General features: G+C 49.6%; 1 protein-coding gene across 5 annotated transcripts in view; it reads right to left on the reverse strand.

The window, feature by feature from the left end:
- Nucleotides 1-19,474, reverse strand: part of EPS8 (epidermal growth factor receptor pathway substrate 8) — a 226,652-nt gene that overhangs the window by 54,815 nt on the left and 152,363 nt on the right. For all 5 annotated transcript variants that reach the window (XM_029597370.1, XM_029597372.1, XM_029597369.1 and 2 more), the window contains 6 exons: nt 15,678-15,766; nt 14,969-15,043; nt 14,027-14,175; nt 8,685-8,868; nt 2,995-3,029; nt 1,820-1,931 (listed from right to left, as the gene is read on the reverse strand). In XM_029597370.1, the coding sequence (XP_029453230.1) occupies nt 1,820-1,931; nt 2,995-3,029; nt 8,685-8,868; nt 14,027-14,175; nt 14,969-15,043; nt 15,678-15,766 (644 nt within the window). The remainder of the gene's footprint in view (nt 1-1,819; nt 1,932-2,994; nt 3,030-8,684; nt 8,869-14,026; nt 14,176-14,968; nt 15,044-15,677; nt 15,767-19,474) is intronic.

Raw genomic sequence — 19,474 nt, forward strand, 5'->3', positions numbered from 1 at the left:
TCTGAAAGCCCCGCCCATTACCTTCTGCAAGCCCCACCCATTACCTTCTGCTTCTGCAAGCCCCGCCAACCAGCTATTGATCCGATTTAGTGCTTTAGTCATAACTACTGCGACTGGCAAAGTATTTCAAAATTTCAGCACCCTTTGTACAAGGTGGTGAAATCAGTTCTCCTTAATCTCTGAGGACATCTCCTGCTTTTACTTGTAACTGCTTTGGTTAAAAGATTGCTGAAGACTGTGAGACTCTCAGGACAGGGAAATACTGATCTGTTTTCAAGTGACTGCAAAGGTGGAACAAATAAATACAATAAATACTCTTTCCATATATTAGCAGTGTAATTCATTTCCTTTCCAATGCTGCAGCCCAGGAAGTCCCTCTGCTCCCTCCTGTGACTTTCTGCTTGCTCGCTCTCCTCACGGCTGTGTTGGGGCGCAGGGTACATCTGCCAGGCTGAGCCCTGCTTTTGCTTCTTTAACTTCTTGAATTTTATAAATTAGTGGTGTTTGACTGTAAGTATAGTGGCCTAGCTGCTCAGTTACTGAAGAAAGAGTAATAGCGAGAGATTTTGCGTATCTTACGACGACTCACTGACTATTCTGAGAAACGTCTGCTGACCCAGACCTTCACTTAATATATTTATTATATTATTTATTTAACGGCTTTTATATTCCGATGTTCATCAAAGATATCACTTCGGTGTTCATAGAACAAAAAACATTTCGCCAGGGGCGTTTGACAATAAACGTATTGGAAATGTATGTGATTAAAAATAGAGAACAGCTATATGTAATACGATGATTACAAGGAATATAGTGCAGCACCGTATGTACAGAGCAATATAATAAATACAAGATTATCTGTGCTGGAACAATATATATCCACTGCTGAGAGGGGCCTGCAGCTCAGACTTAGTGCCTGGACCACTCGTGAGAGCAGGGGAGTGAGGGAGGGGTGAAAGCAAGAAGAAAACTCACCATGTCCACTACCAGAAAGTCTCTCTTCCTTACTGAAGAGGCTGTGAGAGCACAGGAGCATTCAGAGCACAGGCAGGACAGGCACTGCTCCCATCCCGCAGTGACTGACGCATCACCAGGAAGCCCCCACTGGGGGTAGAATAAACAACCACCTACGTCTGCCGAGTAAGGGGGTTTGGTGCGCCTGCCTGCCTCTCTGGGAGTTTACTGAGCATTAGAGAGAAACAGGAGCTGGAAGCAGAATCCAGCTCAGTCTGCTTTATCCATCTAATGGAGGAGACCCCAAAATCTGCAGCTCAGTCTGCTTTATCCACCTAATGGAGGAGACCCCAAAATCTGCAGCTCAGTCTGCTTTATCCACCTAATGGAGGAGACCCCAAAATCTGCAGCTCAGTCTGCTTTATCCACCTAATGGAGGAGACCCCAAAATCTGCAGCTCAGTCTGCTTTATCCACCTAATGGAGGAGACCCCAAAATCTGCAGCTCAGTCTGCTTTATCCACCTAATGGAGGAGACCCCAAAATCTGCAGCTCAGTCTGCTTTATCCACCTAATGGAGGAGACCCCAAAATCTGCAGCTCAGTCTGCTTTATCCACCTAATGGAGGAGACCCCAAAATCTGCAGCTCAGTCTACTTTATCCACCTAATGGAGGAAACCCCAAAATCTGCCTGTGCGCAAACCTCTGGCAATCACTAATTCCCCCTGCACGTGCACTGCAAACTCTTGGGGTTAGAGACCCTGCACAGCAAACTGGAATGAATGAACTGGCATCAGATCCACGCCACGCAGAGGAAGGAAAAAATGCCCATTGAGAAGTGATGTCAGGATTGCACAGCCAATTACCTCAAAGATGTCATCTTTCAGGACTGAAAGCTCACTGCTGTTCCTCGCCACAAAGTCATACTTGGATTTGGCAAATTTCTTGGGCTGTGCTTTGTTGTGAGCATCATACTTTCTGCAATACAGAGAGAGTGAACAGTTAATCACGCCCTTCCCAAAATACTCAGAGAGACCTCAGACCAAAGCAGCAGCTATGGATGTGATCCCAGGCAATGCAGTAATATTTGTGCTTTTCCAAAATTAAATCAAATTGAAGTAAAAAAATAACCTGCCCCAAGTGATTCTAGCAGGTCCTGCCGTGCAGGTTTACTGGTTTGGTTACAGTGGGCAGAGTTGTACTATTCTGACCAGAGCAGCTTGGAAATCATGCAAAAGAGAGAGAGAGAGAGAGAGAGGAGAGGAGAGAGAGAGCAAGGAGAGGGAGAGAGAGCAAGGAGAGGGAGAGAGAGAAGAGAGGGAGAGAGAGAGAAGAGAGGGAGAGAGAGAGAAGAGAGGGAGAGGGGGGAGAGAGAGGAGAGGGAGAGGGGGAGAGAGAGAGCGAGGAGAGAGAGGAGAGGGAGGAGAGGAGAGAGAGAGAGAGAGCAGAGAGAGAGAGGAGAGAAAGGAGAGAGAGAGCAAGGAGAGGGAGAGAGAGCAAGGAGAGGGAGAGAGAGAAGAGAGGGAGAGGGGGAGAGAGAGGGAGAGGGGGAGAGAGAGGGAGAGGGGAGAGAGAGAGCGAGGAGAGAGAGGAGAGGGAGGAGAGGAGAGGGAGAGAGAGCAGAGAGAGAGAGGAGAGAAAGGAGAGAGAGAGCGAGGAGAGAGAGGAGAGAGGAGAGAGAGGACAGAGGAGAGAGAGGACAGAGGACAAAGGAGAGAGAGAGAGAGAGGTCTGAGTCTGATTACAGCCCATATGTGCTGCACTGAGAGATTGGCTTGCTCAGAGCAATGAAACGAGTCCCCGTGGCTACTGCGTGCTGCTGAGAGTCAGTCTCTCACTGTTTCAGCACAAGCCATGCAGCTGTAGTTTAACTGAGGGAAGGATTCAAAAATGGAAAGTGAACGCAGGAAGGGGGCAAACATTTGTGTAGAGAAAGAAAACCTCACAATTGACTCCTGCAGAAAGCATGTGACAGTAGTGTTAAAGCTGGGCCCGGTCCCCATAGCTCTGACCACTGCTGAGCGTGTTACTAAATACGCACCCGTCGGCTGGAGCATAGTCTGGCACGCTGGGCAGCTGAAAAACACAAGGAGAAGCAGGGGTTACAGTTCAGTGGCAGGATGAACATGGGGTGCACGTGGAAGGGAACGAGTCACCTTCCTCATTAAACTCCAGGGAGAAGCAGCAGAGTCACTGCAACACCTTTCCCACAAAGTGACAGCTAAATGTTGTGTAGTGCAAGACTCTGAAAGCAGCGACCTGCTTGGAAAAGCACCGAAGAAGATAACTTGCAGAATGCCTGTCCATGACCTGAAGCTGAGGGGGCAGACGCCAGGTTTGAAAATCATAAGTGGCAGTAAAAAGATTCTGCTCTTACCGGCTGATCTCCTTTCTGGTCGCCGCATCTCAAAAAAGATATTAATTGTGATGGAGAAGGTACAGAGAAGGGCGACCAAAATGATAAGGGGAATGGAACAGCTCCCCTATGAGGAAAGGACTAAAGAGGTTAGGGCTTTTCAGCTTGGAGAAGAGACGGACTGAGGGGGGATATGATAGAGGTGTTTAAGATCATGAGAGGTCTAGAACGAGTAGATGTGACTCGGTTATTTTCACTCTTTCGAATAATAGAAGGACTAGGGGGCATTCCATGAAGTTAGCAAGTAGCACATTTAAGACTAATCGGAGAAAGTTCTTTTTCACTCAACGCACAATAAAGCTCTGGAATTTGTTGACCAGAGGATGTGGTTAGTGCAGTTAGTAGTAGCTGGGTTTAAAAAAGGTTGGATAAGTTCTTGGAGGAGAAGTCCATTAACTGACTATTAATCAAGTTTCACTTAGGAAATAGCCACTGCCTATTAATTGCATCAAGGAATGGACTTAGTGTTTGGGTAATTGCCAGGTTCTTGTGGCCTGGTTTGGCCTCTGTTGGAAACAGGATGCTGGGCTTGATGGACCCTTGGTCTGACCCAGCATGGCAATTTCTTATGTTCTTAAGTCTACAGCAATTCTGAGCCAATAGAGAAGTCCCATTAACCCAGGACTATCCTCCCAGTAAGGTCATACTCTGAGCTCTGTTTCCCCCTCCTCTTCTCCAATCTCCCCACAGGACTTCCCTAATTCCACAGCAGAATACACCATCCTAGAAAGTTCAGGAAAGGGGGAATTGCAATACACTCTCTCTACTTCAAAAACAACTGTTGGCACCACTCGCACGCATTCAAATTACTTAATATCCTTAGTTAGTTTATTATATCATCATCTGAAAGTGATAAGCTTAAATTAGGTGATTTCAGTCTGGACTAGTGTAGCGTTAACAGGAAAGGAGATTGCTCAGTAGGACCACAATTTCTCTTCTGTTACAGTCCGGAATGACAGGGACTTGCCACCCCAGTGCCTCAGAGGAAGGAGCCACCTCAGCTTGCTACTCTCCTCCCAAGCTCACTTACCAGCTTGCTCAAAAAAGCTGTTATCAAACCCATCCTAAACAAAAAAACAAAAAACAAACCAACAACAAACTTGGTGCTGATCCTAAAATAATTGACAACTATTGCCCAATCTCTAGCAGTCTCTTCTTATCCAAGGTGGTGGAAAAAGTAGATTACCTCCAATGTTAGATATCCTAGAGAAGTACAATATCCTACATCAGTATCAATCTGGGTTCAGGAAAGGTCAAGGAACAGAATCGGTTCTGTTGGCCACGTTGGATTTACCTTGTACACTGTATCTAAGCAGATTTCATCTCTCCCGTGATCGAGAGGGCCCCAGCTCCCTCTAGTGGTGGTGGTGATCAATAACCGGCTCTTACGATGGGACCTGTGTTGGATTTACCTTGTACACTGTATCTAAGCAGATTTCATCTCTCCCGTGATCGAGAGGGCCCCAGCTCCCTCTAGTGGTGGTGATCAATAGCCGGCTCTTACGATGGGACCTGTGTTGGATTTACCTTGTACACTGTATCTAAGCAGATTTCATCTCTCCCGTGATCGAGAGGGCCCCAGCTCCCTCTAGTGGTGGTGGTGATCAATAACCGGCTCTTACGATGGGACCTGTGTTGGATTTACCTTGTACACTGTATCTAAGCAGATTTCATCTCTCCCGTGATTGAGAGGGCCCCAGCTCCCTCTAGTGGTGGTGGTGATCAATAACCGGCTCTTACGATGGGACTGCGTTGGATTTACCTTTTATACTGTATCTAAGCAGATTTCATCTCTCCCGTGATCGAGAGGGCCCCAGCTCCCTCTAGTGGTGGTGGGTGACAAATAACCGGCTCTTACGATGGGACCCGTGTTGGATTTACCTTGTACACTGTATCTAAGCAGATTTCATCTCTCCCGTGATCGAGAGGGCCCCAGCTCCCTCTAGTGGTGGTGGTGATCAATAACCGGCTCTTACGATGGGACCTGTGTTGGATTTACCTTGTACACTGTATCTAAGCAGATTTCATCTCTCCCGTGATCGAGAGGGCCCCAGCTCCCTCTAGTGGTGGTGGTGATCAATAACCGGCTCTTACGATGGGACTGCGTTGGATTTACCTTTTACACTGTGTATCTAAGCAGATTTCATCTCTCCCGTGATCGAGAGGGCCCCAGCTCCCCTCTAGTGGTGGTGGTGGTGATCAATAACCGGCTCTTACGATGGGACTGCGTTGGATTTACCTTTTATACTGTATCTAAGCAGATTTCATCTCTCCCGTGATCGAGAGGGCCCCAGCTCCCTCTAGTGGTGGTGGTGACAAATAACCGGCTCTTACGATAGGACCCGTGTTGGATTTACCTTGTACACTGTATCTAAGCAGATTTCATCTCTCCCGTGATCGAGAGGGCCCCAGCTCCCTCTAGTGGTGGTGGTGATCAATAACCGGCTCTTACGATGGGACTGCGTTGGATTTACCTTTTACACTGTGTATCTAAGCAGATTTCATCTCTCCCGTGATCGAGAGGGCCCCAGCTCCCCTCTAGTGGTGGTGGTGGTGATCAATAACCGGCTCTTACGATGGGACTGCGTTGGATTTACCTTTTATACTGTATCTAAGCAGATTTCATCTCTCCCGTGATCGAGAGGGCCCCAGCTCCCTCTAGTGGTGGTGGTGACAAATAACCGGCTCTTACGATGGGACCCGTGTTGGATTTACCTTGTACACTGTATCTAAGCAGATTTCATCTCTCCCGTGATCGAGAGGGCCCCAGCTCCCTCTAGTGGTGGTGGTGATCAATAACCGGCTCTTACGATGGGACTGCGTTGGATTTACCTTTTACACTGTATCTAAGCAGATTTCATCTCTCCCACGATCGAGAGGGCCCCAGCTCCCTCTAGTGGTGGTGGTGATCAATAACCGGCTCTTACGACGGGACCAGTGTTGGATTTACCTTTTACACTGTATCTAAGCAGATTTCATCTCTCCCGTGATCGAGAGGGCCCCAGCTCCCTCTAGTGGTGGTGGTGATCAATAACCGGCTCTTACGACGGGACCAGTGTTGGATTTACCTTGTACACTGTATCTAAGCAGATTTCATCTCTCCCGTGATCGAGAGGGCCTCAGCTCCCTCTAGTGGTGGTGGTGATCAATAACCGGCTCTTACGATGGGACTGCGTTGGATTTACCTTTTACACTGTGTATCTAAGCAGATTTCATCTCTCCCGTGATCGAGAGGGCCCCAGCTCCCCTCTAGTGGTGGTGGTGGTGATCAATAACCGGCTCTTACGACGGGACCAGTGTTGGATTTACCTTGTACACTGTATCTAAGCAGATTTCATCTCTCCCACGATCGAGAGGGCCCCAGCTCCCTCTAGTGGTGGTGGTGATCAATAACCGGCTCTTACGATGGGACCGGCGTTGGATTTACCTTTTACCCTCTACTGCTCCTTTTGCACTTAATGATCTTCATTGGTCTGTTTTTCTTTCAGCATTTTTTTTTCGTTTTGGCACTTTTTCTTAGAGACTTTGAGGACTGGGCAGTCATTTTTTCTGAACACTCTTATTGGCTATCCCAGGGGTAGCCAACTCTGCTCCTTGAGAGTCACAAAGAGGCCAGGTTTTGAAGATATCCGCAATGAATATGCCAGAGATAGATTTGCACAGAATGGAGGGAGGGCAAGCAGATCTCTCTCATGCATGGTCATTGTGGCTCTCAGGGACTGGAGTGGGCTCCCCTGCCTCCTTCAGTTGTTTTGTGTTCCGTGGTTTCAGGGACTGCCGCACGAGGCAGTACCTCCCGGCGAAGTACTGCAACATTGCTTTTGCGGATTCATTTGAGAATACTCCCCCTGAAGCAGGCAACAGCAGTGCATGCTGCGCAGATGTCAGCAGCAGTTCTACGTCTTACAGAGCTGGACTCACTGCACTGCTGTTTACTGCACAGCTGCCTGCATCTGCTGATGTCGGACATTGGGTCAGGGTATTTGTTTTGAAGTATTTTTGATTTTTTGAAGTATTGACTTGATAGTTTTTTAGTTTGTGGACATTATCTGCAATATTGAATACAACATTTTGGCCTAATTTTAAATGATTATAAATTAAGTGCAGAAGTGCTGTCATCATCGACACAGTACAGGGTTAGCACAGCTCCATGACATTTGTTTTTTTAAGACTTGACTGTCCACTTTGTTTGGCTCTTTCAAAGTTGCTCTTGGCCTCGTGGCTGAGTCTCTGATCAGTCTCCTCCTTACTCAGTCATCCAGTTTGGATCTTGGTGGCACCATACACCTTGCACTTCTTAATAACTACGTTAGAACATAAGAACCGCCATACTGGGTCAGACCAGGGATCCATCAACCGTCACCAAGCCAAGTCACAAGTACCCGGCAAGTACCCAAACATTAGATAGATCACAAGCTACTATTGCTTATTAATTACAGTAATAGTTTCTGGATTTATCCTCTAGGAACGTAACCAAACCTTTTTTATACCCAGTTACACTAACTGCTGTAACCACATCCTCTGGCAATGAATTCCAGAGCTTAACTATGCGCTGAGTGAAAAAATGTTTTTCGATTTGTTTTAAATGAGCTACTTGCTAACTTCATGAGTGCCCCCTGGTCCTTCTATTATCTGTGACAGTAAATAACCAATTTACATTAACTTGTTCAAGTGCTTTCATGATTTTGTAGACTTCTGTCATATCCCCCTCAGCATGTCTTGGATAGGATAGAGGCCTTGCCTGCACTGCACGAGATATTCAATGACTTTGTGATTCTTTTACACTCATGCCCAGATCTGCCCCTTTCCAGAACTTTGTCCTGGATTTCGTTTGGCAGCTCCTTGGTGCTCGTGGCCGGGTCCTTTGCTTTGAAATGCACTATCCAGCAGAAAGAGCCAATAGGACGTGCTGAATGTATCCTGCCATCATGGGAATCAGTGCGGTTTAACACAGGAGGGGCAGATTCACTTGGAGAATTCTTTGAAGGCAACAGGTTAGAAGTATTTAGGATTGCTACAGAATTACATGGGAGCTGGACACTTATCCAACCAAGCTATTCCAGGTTTTCCTTTCTACTCCATTTTCTAAGGATTTCTGGAATATTTCTCACGTGCAGCTGCAGGAGGTAGAAATAAATACAGAAACAAGGTGTTGTGTGCGTACATGCAAACCCTGTTTTAATGCATTTTACTTCCAGCCTAGGAGACAGCAACAGGCGAACATTTCGGAAGGGGGTGTAGACTTTGTATACCCCTGGGCTCAGCCTCCCCTGCAGGTGAGATGAGGCCTGCGTAAAAGCTTTCCCCGGTCTTACCTCGGCAGACAGCTGCATCAGCTCCTGCTTACGCTGCTGCTCCGCAGCACTGGCTACAGACTCGGCTAAGTGAGTCAGCTCCTGCTCCACTGGAGCCCCCACAAAGCTCAGCAGAGGAGGTTCCCAGCCATTCCTGAAGCGTGGGACGTAAGGTGGAATAAACTGATCTTTCGGCCACTCCGCTCTGCAGACAGAAATCAAGTTGTCAGGTAAATGCTGTATTAGATGTGTTTCATTTCACTGCTATTCTGGCCCCAGCCTCTCCATGCCTGATGCTTATCAAAATGCCCAGGTGCACTGCCCTGCTGGACACGCCAGCTACTTTTCATATCCTGCCCCCTCCTTTACACATGGCCAGGCTCTGCAGAGACGTCACACTGGGGCTCTGTCATAACTGCTGTGATGGAGCCAATTGCACATACGAGGAGTGGGGAGCCGTAAGCACGCAGCGCTCTGCAACCACAATCCACGGACAAGGTTAGAAGGAGGAACGTAAAGCAAGGACGGCAGAAAGCCAGCACACGTCTATGCAATCGCCCATTTACAGCCCTGTACCTGACTGGTATCGTGCTCCTCGCCTGTGGAAGCACAGGGTTCAGGCACAGGCACTCCGGACACGTGGACATTACTTGCCTCTCTCTCCAGTCTCACTTCTAGCTCCCCCCATTTTCTGGTTTATAGGGTCACACGTTCATGCAATAAAAGGATTCACCTTTTCCTCTGGCCACACCCATGTTTAATACTCTCCCTTCAGCTCTCTGTGCTGTACATATGCCAGTCTCACCCCAGCGAGGTTAAATCAGAGGGAGTTTGTGTCCTGGGCATTAGAGGGAGGGAGGAAGGAAGCAGCCACCCCAGGGATGTTCTTTGCTCTACAAAATGACAGAGGAATAGCAGAGCTGCAGAGCTGTAAGAGGTGCCACATAGACGGGGACATCATCCTGAGGGCACAGACAGAAAAGCTCTCCTCAGCCTTCCTGCACGGCCGCCATCGCATGCATCTCTCCTGCCTTTATAGCGAGCTAAGACCGGCGGAAAAGGAGAGGTGGGATCAGGAGTGGGAGAAGCTGAAAGGAGCAATCATAAAGGCAATAAACCTGTTAGAATAAGAGGAAAAAGAAACCGAGCTGCTTCAGAAGGGACGGGGCTGAAAAGTAAAGGCAAAAAGAACAGCGTTGAAGCAGCGTAAAGGATCCCAAAAAAAGGAAAACAGGAATCAATGCCTGGTGAAAACGAGGGAGAGGAAGAAAGAAATCAGAAAAGCAAAAGGTCAAGCGGAAGAAAGGTTGCCAACGAGGTAAAGAGAGGCGGCAAAACAGTTTTCAAATATATCAGAGGAAGAAGGGAGGGCAGAAGTGAGACTGAAAGATGACAATGAGCAACGTGTGGAGAGAGAGGAAGAAATGGCAGAAATATTAAACAAATACTTCAGTTCGGTGTTCACTAAAGAGGACCCTGGAGAAGGACCCTCGCTAGTTAACAAGAAACTGGAGGGGAGGGGAGTAGATGTGACTCCATTTACAGAGGAGAATGTATGGGAAGAGCTGGGGAAACTGAAAGTGGACAAAGCCATGGGACCTGATGAGGTTCATCCCAGGATACTGAGGGAGCTCAGAGATCTGCTGGTGGCTCCGCTGTGTGACCTGTTCAATAGATCCCTGGAAAGTGGACAAAGCCATGGGGCCTGATGAGGTTCATCCCAGGATACTGAGGGAGCTCAGAGATCTGCTGGGGGCTCCGCTGTGTGACCTGTTCAATAGATCCCTGGAAAGTGGACAAAGCCATGGGGCCTGATGAGGTCCATCCCAGGATACTGAGGGAGCTCAGAGATGAGCTGGGGGCTCCGCTGCGTGACCTGTTCAATAGATCCCTGGAAAGTGGACAAAGCCATGGGGCCTGATGAGGTTCATCCCAGGATACTGAGGGAGCTCAGAGATGAGCTGGGGGCTCCGCTGCGTGACCTGTTCAATAGATCCCTGGAAAGTGGACAAAGCCATGGGGCCTGATGAGGTTCATCCAAGGATACTGAGGGAGCTCAGAGATGAGCTGGCGGCTCCGCTGTGTGACCTGTTCAATAGATCCCTGGAAAGTGGACAAAGCATTGGGGCCTGATGAGGTTCATCCCAGGATACTGAGGGAGCTCAGAGATGAGCTGGGGGCTCCGCTGTGTGACCTGTTCAGTAGATCCCTGGAAAGTGGACAAAGCCATGGGGCCTGATGAGGTCCATCCCAGGATACTGAGGGAGCTCAGAGATGCGCTGGGGGCTCCGCTGTGTGACCTGTTCAATAGATCCCTGGAAAGTGGACAAAGCCATGGGGCCTGATGAGGTCCATCCCAGGATACTGAGGGAGCTCAGAGATGTTCTGGCAGCTCCGCTGTGTGACCTGTTCAATAGATCCCTGGAAAGTGGACAAAGCCATGGGGCCTGATGAGGTTCATCCCAGGATACTGAGGGAGCTCAGAGATGTGCTGGGGGCTCCGCTGTGTGACCTGTTCAATAGATCCCTGGAAAGTGGACAAAGCCATGGGACCTGATGAGGTTCATCCCAGGATACTGAGGGAGCTCAGAGATGAGCTGGGGGCTCCGCTGTGTGACCTGTTCAATAGATCCCTGGAAAGTGGACAAAGCCATGGGGCCTGATGAGGTTCATCCTAGGATACTGAGGGAGTTCAGAAATGTGCTGGCGGGTCCACTGAAAGACCTGTCCAATAGATCCCTGGAAAGTGGACAAAGCCATGGGGCCTGATGAGGTTCATCCCAGGATACTGAGGGAGCTCAGAGATGAGCTGGGGGCTCCGCTGTGTGACCTGTTCAATAGATCCCTGGAAAGTGGACAAAGCCATGGGGCCTGATGAGGTTCATCCCAGGATACTGAGGGAGCTCAGAGATGAGCTGACGGCTCCGCTGTGTGACCTGTTCAATAGATCCCTGGAAAGTGGACAAAGCCATGGGACCTGATGAGGTTCATCCCAGGATACTGAGGGAGCTCAGAGATGAGCTGGCGGCTCCGCTGTGTGACCTGTTCAATAGATCCCTAGAAAGTGGACAAAGCCATGGGGCCTGATGAGGTTCATCCCAGGATACTGAGGGAGCTCAGAGATGAGCTGGGGGCTCCGCTGTGTGACCTGTTCAATAGATCCCTGGAAAGTGGACAAAGCCATGGGGCCTGATGAGGTTCATCCCAGGATACTGAGGGAGCTCAGAGATGAGCTGGGGGCTCCGCTGTGTGACCTGTTCAATAGATCCCTGGAAAGTGGACAAAGCCATGGGGCCTGATGAGGTTCATCCAAGGATACTGAGGGAGCTCAGAGATGAGCTGGCGGCTCCGCTGTGTGGCCTGTTCAATAGATCCCTGGAAAGTGGACAAAGCATTGGGGCCTGATGAGGTTCATCCCAGGATACTGAGGGAGCTCAGAGATGAGCTGGGGGCTCCGCTGTGTGACCTGTTCAATAGATCCCTGGAAAGTGGACAAAGCATTGGGGCCTGATGAGGTTCATCCCAGGATACTGAGGGAGCTCAGAGATGTTCTGGCAGGTCCGCTGTGTGACCTGTTCATTAGATCCCTAGAAACGGGTGTGGTGCCGAGTGATTGGAGGAGAGCGGTGGTGGTCTCGCTTCACAAGAGTGGGAGAGAGAGGAGGCTGGAAACTACAGACCGGTTACCCTCACCTCGGTGGTGGGAAAGGTAATGGAGACTCTACAGAAGGAAAGGATAGAGAACTATCTACAGTCGGGAGAATTGATGGACCAGAGGCAGCAGGGATTCACCAGGGGAAGGTCCTGTCAGACAAATCTGATTGATTTCTTTGATTGGGTGACTAGGGAATTGGATCAGGGAAGAGTGTGCAATGTGATTTACTTGGATTTCAGCAAAGCTTTTGATACAGGAGGCTGGTGAATAAAATGAGAAGCTTGGGAGTCAGTGCCGAGGTGGTGACCTGGATTGCAAACTGGTTGATGGACAGAAGACAGCGTGAGATGGTACCTTTTAGGTATCTGAAGGTCTGTATCATATCTCCCCTGCCAAAGTTCTGGAAGAAATATCATAGATCGGTCTCATAAAGGCATTTATCATATTTTTTAGCCTTTTGAATTACTGGAATAACGTAGATAATTTTATCTATTTGAAGTGCTTCCCCATAGATTGCAGTCTTTGCAACCTGAACCATAGGAAACTGATGAGCAGCTGTTCTAGACCCGAGCATGGCGCCCTGAGAAACCTGCACCACGTTATCCCATATTCGAGTAATATTGATCCCCTAGTGCATGGCTCCTTGACCTTTTGGCCCAGGGGGATCACGTGGGCGTAGGCAATGCAATCAGACAGATCGTGAGATGGGCCCAGACATCTGTTAACGACACCAAGGACATCTCTTAAAGCCCAGTTTCTTCTCAGACACTGTGAGGGGAACTGGTACCAGGTCAAACTCAATTTTGAAGTAAAAAGAATTTTAAAATAAATATATATATTTTTTGACAGTCACTAAAAAGAAAAAGAAAAATACAAAGTCAGAGGAAAAAAAGCAAAGGAAAAATGTGATGAACAGCTAAGAAAAGAGCAAAATCTCATCCATTGGTGAGAGTAGAAGGAAAGGCTGAGGAGCTTGCAGAGCAGACGACTGCTGAGAATAACAGAGAGAAAATAAAAAACCAGAGAGCTTTTCCATCTGGTGCCGTAGCCTGAAGTCATCTGACATTATCTTGCCTGTCCACGGAGAAATTACTTACCTGATAATTTTGTTTTCCTTAGTGTAGCCAGATGGACTCATGAGCAATGGGTTATGTGCTCCCCTGCCAGCAGATGGAGACAGAGTCAGGTTTCAAAGCTGAGGTCACCCTAGATATTCACCTCAGCCCTTCAGTATCTCTCCATCTCCTGGCAGATATGGACATGCTTTCCCTCACCAGCATTGGTGTTTAGCGGGATTTCTGTACTCTCCTGCGTGATACCTAAAGGACCCTCCCCCAGTTGAGATTTCGAGATCCCTCCGAGGTTGCCTTTGTCCAGTAACCGGTTCCCGGCATGGACTTTGCTGCTGAAAGGCAGCGGGTGCAGAAGCCGAGCGCGACCGTGATGGCCTAAGCCCTCTCCCCCCCCGAGTCCATCTGGCTACACGCTAGGAAACTGCCTTTATAAAGCCGGGATAGGAGTCAGAGTTTACCTGCCTAGAACTGCTGCCTTGGCTAATATACGTTCCCTTAAAAGGGTGATGAGAAGCGAATGATAAAGATTGATCTGATAGCCCGTCTTGTTCAGACCCTGGGCAAGCTCTTTAGTAGAAAAGTACCAGCGGGGGGACGGGGTAATGGAGGAGCTCACCGCACATAAGGATCCTTACCTTGGCTTGGTCCATGTATCACCCAGCGCCAGCCACTGCTGCCGCTCCTCGCTCGTCACCGCACACATTAAGAAATCCACCGTGTCCTTCAGCAGCAGGGGACTCAGCACCGTCTTTGCCAGCTCTGGGCCCCCGGTAGCTTGCACCATCTACGATAGACAGAAACGTACCCCCCCTTCAATAAGTCACCGAGACAGGAGACCCCCAGCTCCCACAGCACCAAAGGCGCACACTAAGCGAAGCTGATCCTAACCACCAGTCCTGTCATCTTCTGAAATGCACTGAAGAAATGCATCACACTTAGAGGGCCCAGGAGGAAAGGACGTCACCGCCCTGCTCAGGGCCAGCAGCTTCCTTACGTGGTGCCTGCTGCTGGGGGTGGGGAACGGATTAGCAATGACCCAGGAACATGGTGGGAAGGTTTTCTGTAGGGTTGTGTTCCAGCTCCTGCACATTAGAGAAGCGGTGACCATTCCTGCTCTTGCAGAGAAGGCATGGATGCCACAGCGCTGTGCCGCCCAGTCGCAGCGCCGGCCACGTTTTAAAGTCAATGTCTTCTCCCGCACCTCACACAAACCTCACACGCCCACCTCCAGTCACCTGCCTCTTATCACCCCCCCCCCCTTACTCCCAGCAATCCCACATCCCTACCCCCCAATTCACGTCAGAGTCTCCCATGCACCCCACAACTCACACATCACATATTTTTGCACTTCTGTACACAAAGAGCCACACACTCCTTACACACACACACACACACACACACAATATCCAACCCCACCCTCCTACCGAATCTCACATAGCCCCATTGCTATAAACACAGCACAAGCCCCAGAGCCCTCCTTCCAGCACAGGTCTCCCCAGGCTGCAGGCTTTCCTGCTCGCTGTCATTAGCGTGTCACGTGCTTTCTTATGCTGCGCCGTGCTAGGGCAGTCTCTTACCATATTTAAGGGCGTGAACAGGAAGTGGACCAGCTCCGTGGCACTGGGGTTCTGGATGTGACGTCTTAACTTGGCCTGAGGACGGAAGTGCATGAGTGGTGATTCCCCAGCTTAGTGCAGTCAGCCCTTACATTTATTACTCCTATCACACAGAGCCCACCATTACCCTGCAGGAGAGGTTTTACCACCCCTGAACATGGCTTCCATAGCTACTGACGTAATAATAAGGAAGAGAGGATGGAGCAAAGGTTGGAAAAGCACTAAAGAGCTTCAGTGTCTGCTCACATCCGAGAGGAGAGGGCTGGGGCACTGCAGAGAGCCGGGGAGAGGGGGCAGGAAAATGCACAGACTGCTCAGCTCCTGGGCTTCCCTGTGTTTAATCCATTTACCCTTCCACCTTCACTAGCCTCATAATAAAATGTAGCCCCCCTGCAGCACCACCCAGCACTGCCCCAGGCATCAAACCACCCAGTAATCCTGACCACTAATTCAACCTGTGTATTCTCCGCCAAGACAGCAGGGGTCAGAGATTCGAGCTCCACACACAGACACAGACACGGGAAGGGCGCCGCCACTGCCTGCGGGAGCTGCGAGCTACGAAACGTGGCTGGCACCTCCTTGTACGGAACGGACTCGTGGCTGGAGACGCCCCGGGGCAGGAAGGCTCGCTGAAGACAGTCTCCCAGGCTCCTCTCTGCTAGTTGCTTACCAGAAGGTTAAAGCCGTGTTTAAATTTCTGGAAACAGTCGATAAACTCTTCATGAGCTGGTGGCTTCGCACGCAGAGTTAAGACTCCCTCTGCAGGAAGAGAGGCAACATCTGAACGTCCTTTGCTTGCAGGCTAAGCACACCACAGCATGCACAAACATCTCTTTAGGAAGAAATATTACCTCCAGAAGCGAACATGTACACCGCCAACGCACTCTCGCAGGGTGCATACAACACAGCTGCACACTCATTGGGGGGACGGCGTATACATAATACCAGGGTACACCGCACATACGTTAGGGGGCATGGGAGGGGGTACGGTGTATACATAATACCAGTGTACACCGCACATACGTTAGGGGGCATGGGAGGGGGTATGGTGTATACATAATACCAGTGTACACCGCACATACGTTAGGGGGGATGGAAGGGGGTACGGTGTATACATAATACCAGTGTACACCGCACATATGTTAGGGGGGAGGGAGGGGGTACGGTGTATACATAATACCAGTGTACACCGCACATACGTTAGGGGGGGTGGGAGGGGGGACGGCGTATACATAATACCAGGGTACACCGCACATACGTTAGGGGGGGTGGGAGGGGGTACGGCGTATACATAATACCAGTGTACACCGCACATAGGTTAGGGGGGAGGGAGGGGGTACGGTGTATACATAATACCAGTGTACACCGCACATACACTAGGGGCGTGGGAGGGGGTACGGTGTATACATAATACCAGTGTACACCGCACATAGGTTAGGGGGCATGGGAGGGGGGACGGCGTATACATAATACCAGTGTACACCGCACATATGTTAGGGGGGAGGGAGGGGGTACGGTGTATACATAATACCAGTGTACACCGCACATAGGTTAGGGGGGGATGGGAGGGGGTATGGTGTATACATAATACCAGTGTACACCGCACATACGTTAGGGGGGGTGGGAGGGGGTATGGTGTATACATAATACCAGTGTACACCGCAGATATGTTAGGGGGGATGGGAGGGGGTACGGCGTATACATAATACCAGTGTACACCGCACATACACTGGGGGCATGGGAGGGGGTACGGTGTATACATAATACCAGTGTACACAGCACACAGGTTAGGGGGGATGGGAGGGGGTACGGTGTATACATAATACCAGTGTACACGGCACATACGTTAGGGGGGATGGGAGGGGGTACGGTGTATACATAATACCAGTGTACACGGCACATACGTTAGGGGGGATGGGAGGGGGTACGGTGTATACATAATACCAGTGTACACCGCACATAGGTTAGGGGGGACGGGAGGGGGTACGGTGTATACATAATACCAGTGTACACCGCACATATGTTAGGGGGGAGGGAGGGGGTACGGTGTATACATAATAGCAGTGTACACCGCACATAGGTTAGGGGGGATGGGAGGGGGTACGGTGTATACATAATACCAGTGTACACCGCACATACACTGGGGGCGTGGGAGGGGGTACGGCGTATACATAATACCAGTGTACACTGCACATAGGTTAGGGGGGATGGGAGGGGGTATGGTGTATACATAATACCAGTGTACACCGCACATACGTTAGGGGGTGTGGGAGGGGGTACGGTGTATACATAATACCAGTGTACACTGCACATAGGTTAGGGGGGATGGGAGGGGGTACGGTGTATACATAATACCAGTGTACACCGCACATACGTTAGGGGGGATGGGAGGAGGTATGGTGTATACATAATACCAGTGTACACCGCACATACGTTAGGGGGCATGGGAGGGGGTACGGTGTATACATAATACCAGTGTACACCGCACATAGGTTAGGGAGGATGGGAGGGGGTATGGCATATACATAATACCAGTGTACACCGCACATACGTTAGGGGGGATGGGAGGGGGTATGGTGTATACATAATACCAGTGTACACCGCACATACGTTAGGGGGGGATGGGAAGGGGTATGGTGTATACATAATACCAGTGTAAGTGAATGCACGTGCAGGTGCTTTCCTCTTCCTGAGGCTAAGACTGCAGGCACTGTGGAAGCAGCCAATCTTGTCACTGCATTCTCTGTCAGGCCATCTTACCTGGGTGTTTAACTTTGAAAATGACCCTCCCCTTGCACTTAAAAGTCCCTTTCTCATCTGACACAGGATCCCTGGCCCTACATACTGTATGCACCGTCAAATGTTCAGTATAACAGGAAATTAGTTTCTTACCTGATAATTTTCGTTCCTGTAGTACCACGGATCAGTCCAGACTCCTGGGTTTTGCCCCCCCCCCCCCTAGCAGATGGAGACAGAGAAGTTTTCAAAACAAAACTCCGCCTTATCTAGGCTGATGCCACCTACAGTCTGGCAGTATTACTCAATGTCAAAGCAGAATGGCTCTCAAAAAACCACCGTAACTATGTACAATAATCCTTCAACAAGAAAAGAAATAACCGGTTCACTTAACCCTCCTAGGAACTGAACCTGTAGAACCACTTGAGGACTGTCAATCCAATTTCTGCAGATCTGAAAACAAATCAATAACTGAGCGGACTCTCCCTTACTTCCATGCGTTCCCCGGGCGGGACCTCTGGACTGATCCGTAGAACTATAGGAACGAAAATTATCAGGTTAGAAACTAATTTTCCATTCCCTCTACATACCTGGATCAGTCCAGATTCCTGGGATGTACCAGAGCTTTCTTACCTGGGATGGGATCTGGAGAGGTCTGCGCTAAGCACTGCTTCTCCAGTCTGTAGTGTCTGGCAAAAGTATGCAAAGACTTCCAAGTCGCCGCCCTGCAGATCTCCTGCGGTGAGACCATTTGAAACTCCGCCCAAGAAGCTGCCTGCAAACGGGTAGAATGAGCCTGAAGACCAATCGGTACAGGCTTACCACACAGCAAATATGCTGAGCCTATAGCCTCTTTCAACCAGCACGAAATCGTAGCTTTAGATGCCATATTTCCTCATTTCGGACCAGCCCACAGCACAAAAAGATGGTCCGTCACACGAAACACGTTAGTAACTTCCAAATAACGCAACAACGCCCGATCATCATCCAGCTTCCGTACGTCTTTAGATATAAAGTCTGACCGGTCCAAAATGGGAAACGACGGAAGCTCCACTGACTGCTTCATGTGAAAAGCAGACACCACCCTTTGGAAGAAAGGAAGGAACCGGCCGCAAAGAATCCGAAATTCTCAGAAACGGCCCCTACAGGATAGAGCCTGGACCTCCGATACCCTGCAAGCAGATGTGATAGCGATAAGGAAAATCACCTTTAACGTGAGATCCTTTATTGTAGCCATTTTCAGAGGCTCAAAGGGTGCCGTACACAGAGCTGAGAGAACCAAGTTCAGATTCCAAGAAGGACAAGGGTGCCTGATTGGGGGACGTAAATACTTTGTCCCCTTTAAGAAACGAGCCACATCAGGGTGAGCAGCCAACACACGCCTTGAAAGGAACCACGCAAACAATCAAGAGCTGCCATCTGAACCCTCAGGGAACTACACAATAAGCTCTTGGCGAGTCCGGATTGTAAGAAACTTAAAATATCCGACACCGAAGACAGAGTAGGAACAATCACCCGGTCCACGCACCAAGATTCAAAGATTCTCCACACGCGCACATACGCGAGGTTGGTGGATGTCTTGCGTGACCGGAGAAGTGTTGCCACCACAGCGTTCAAATGCCCTTTGCTCCTCAGACGGCACCTCTCAAAAGCCATGCCGCTAGACAAAAGCGATCAACCTCTTCCAAACACACGGGCCCTTGATGGAGAAGGTCCGGGAGCAGTGGCAAC

The sequence above is a fragment of the Rhinatrema bivittatum genome, chromosome 4 (genome assembly GCF_901001135.1).
Source record: "Rhinatrema bivittatum chromosome 4, aRhiBiv1.1, whole genome shotgun sequence".
Classification (NCBI taxonomy): Eukaryota; Metazoa; Chordata; class Amphibia; order Gymnophiona; family Rhinatrematidae; genus Rhinatrema; species Rhinatrema bivittatum.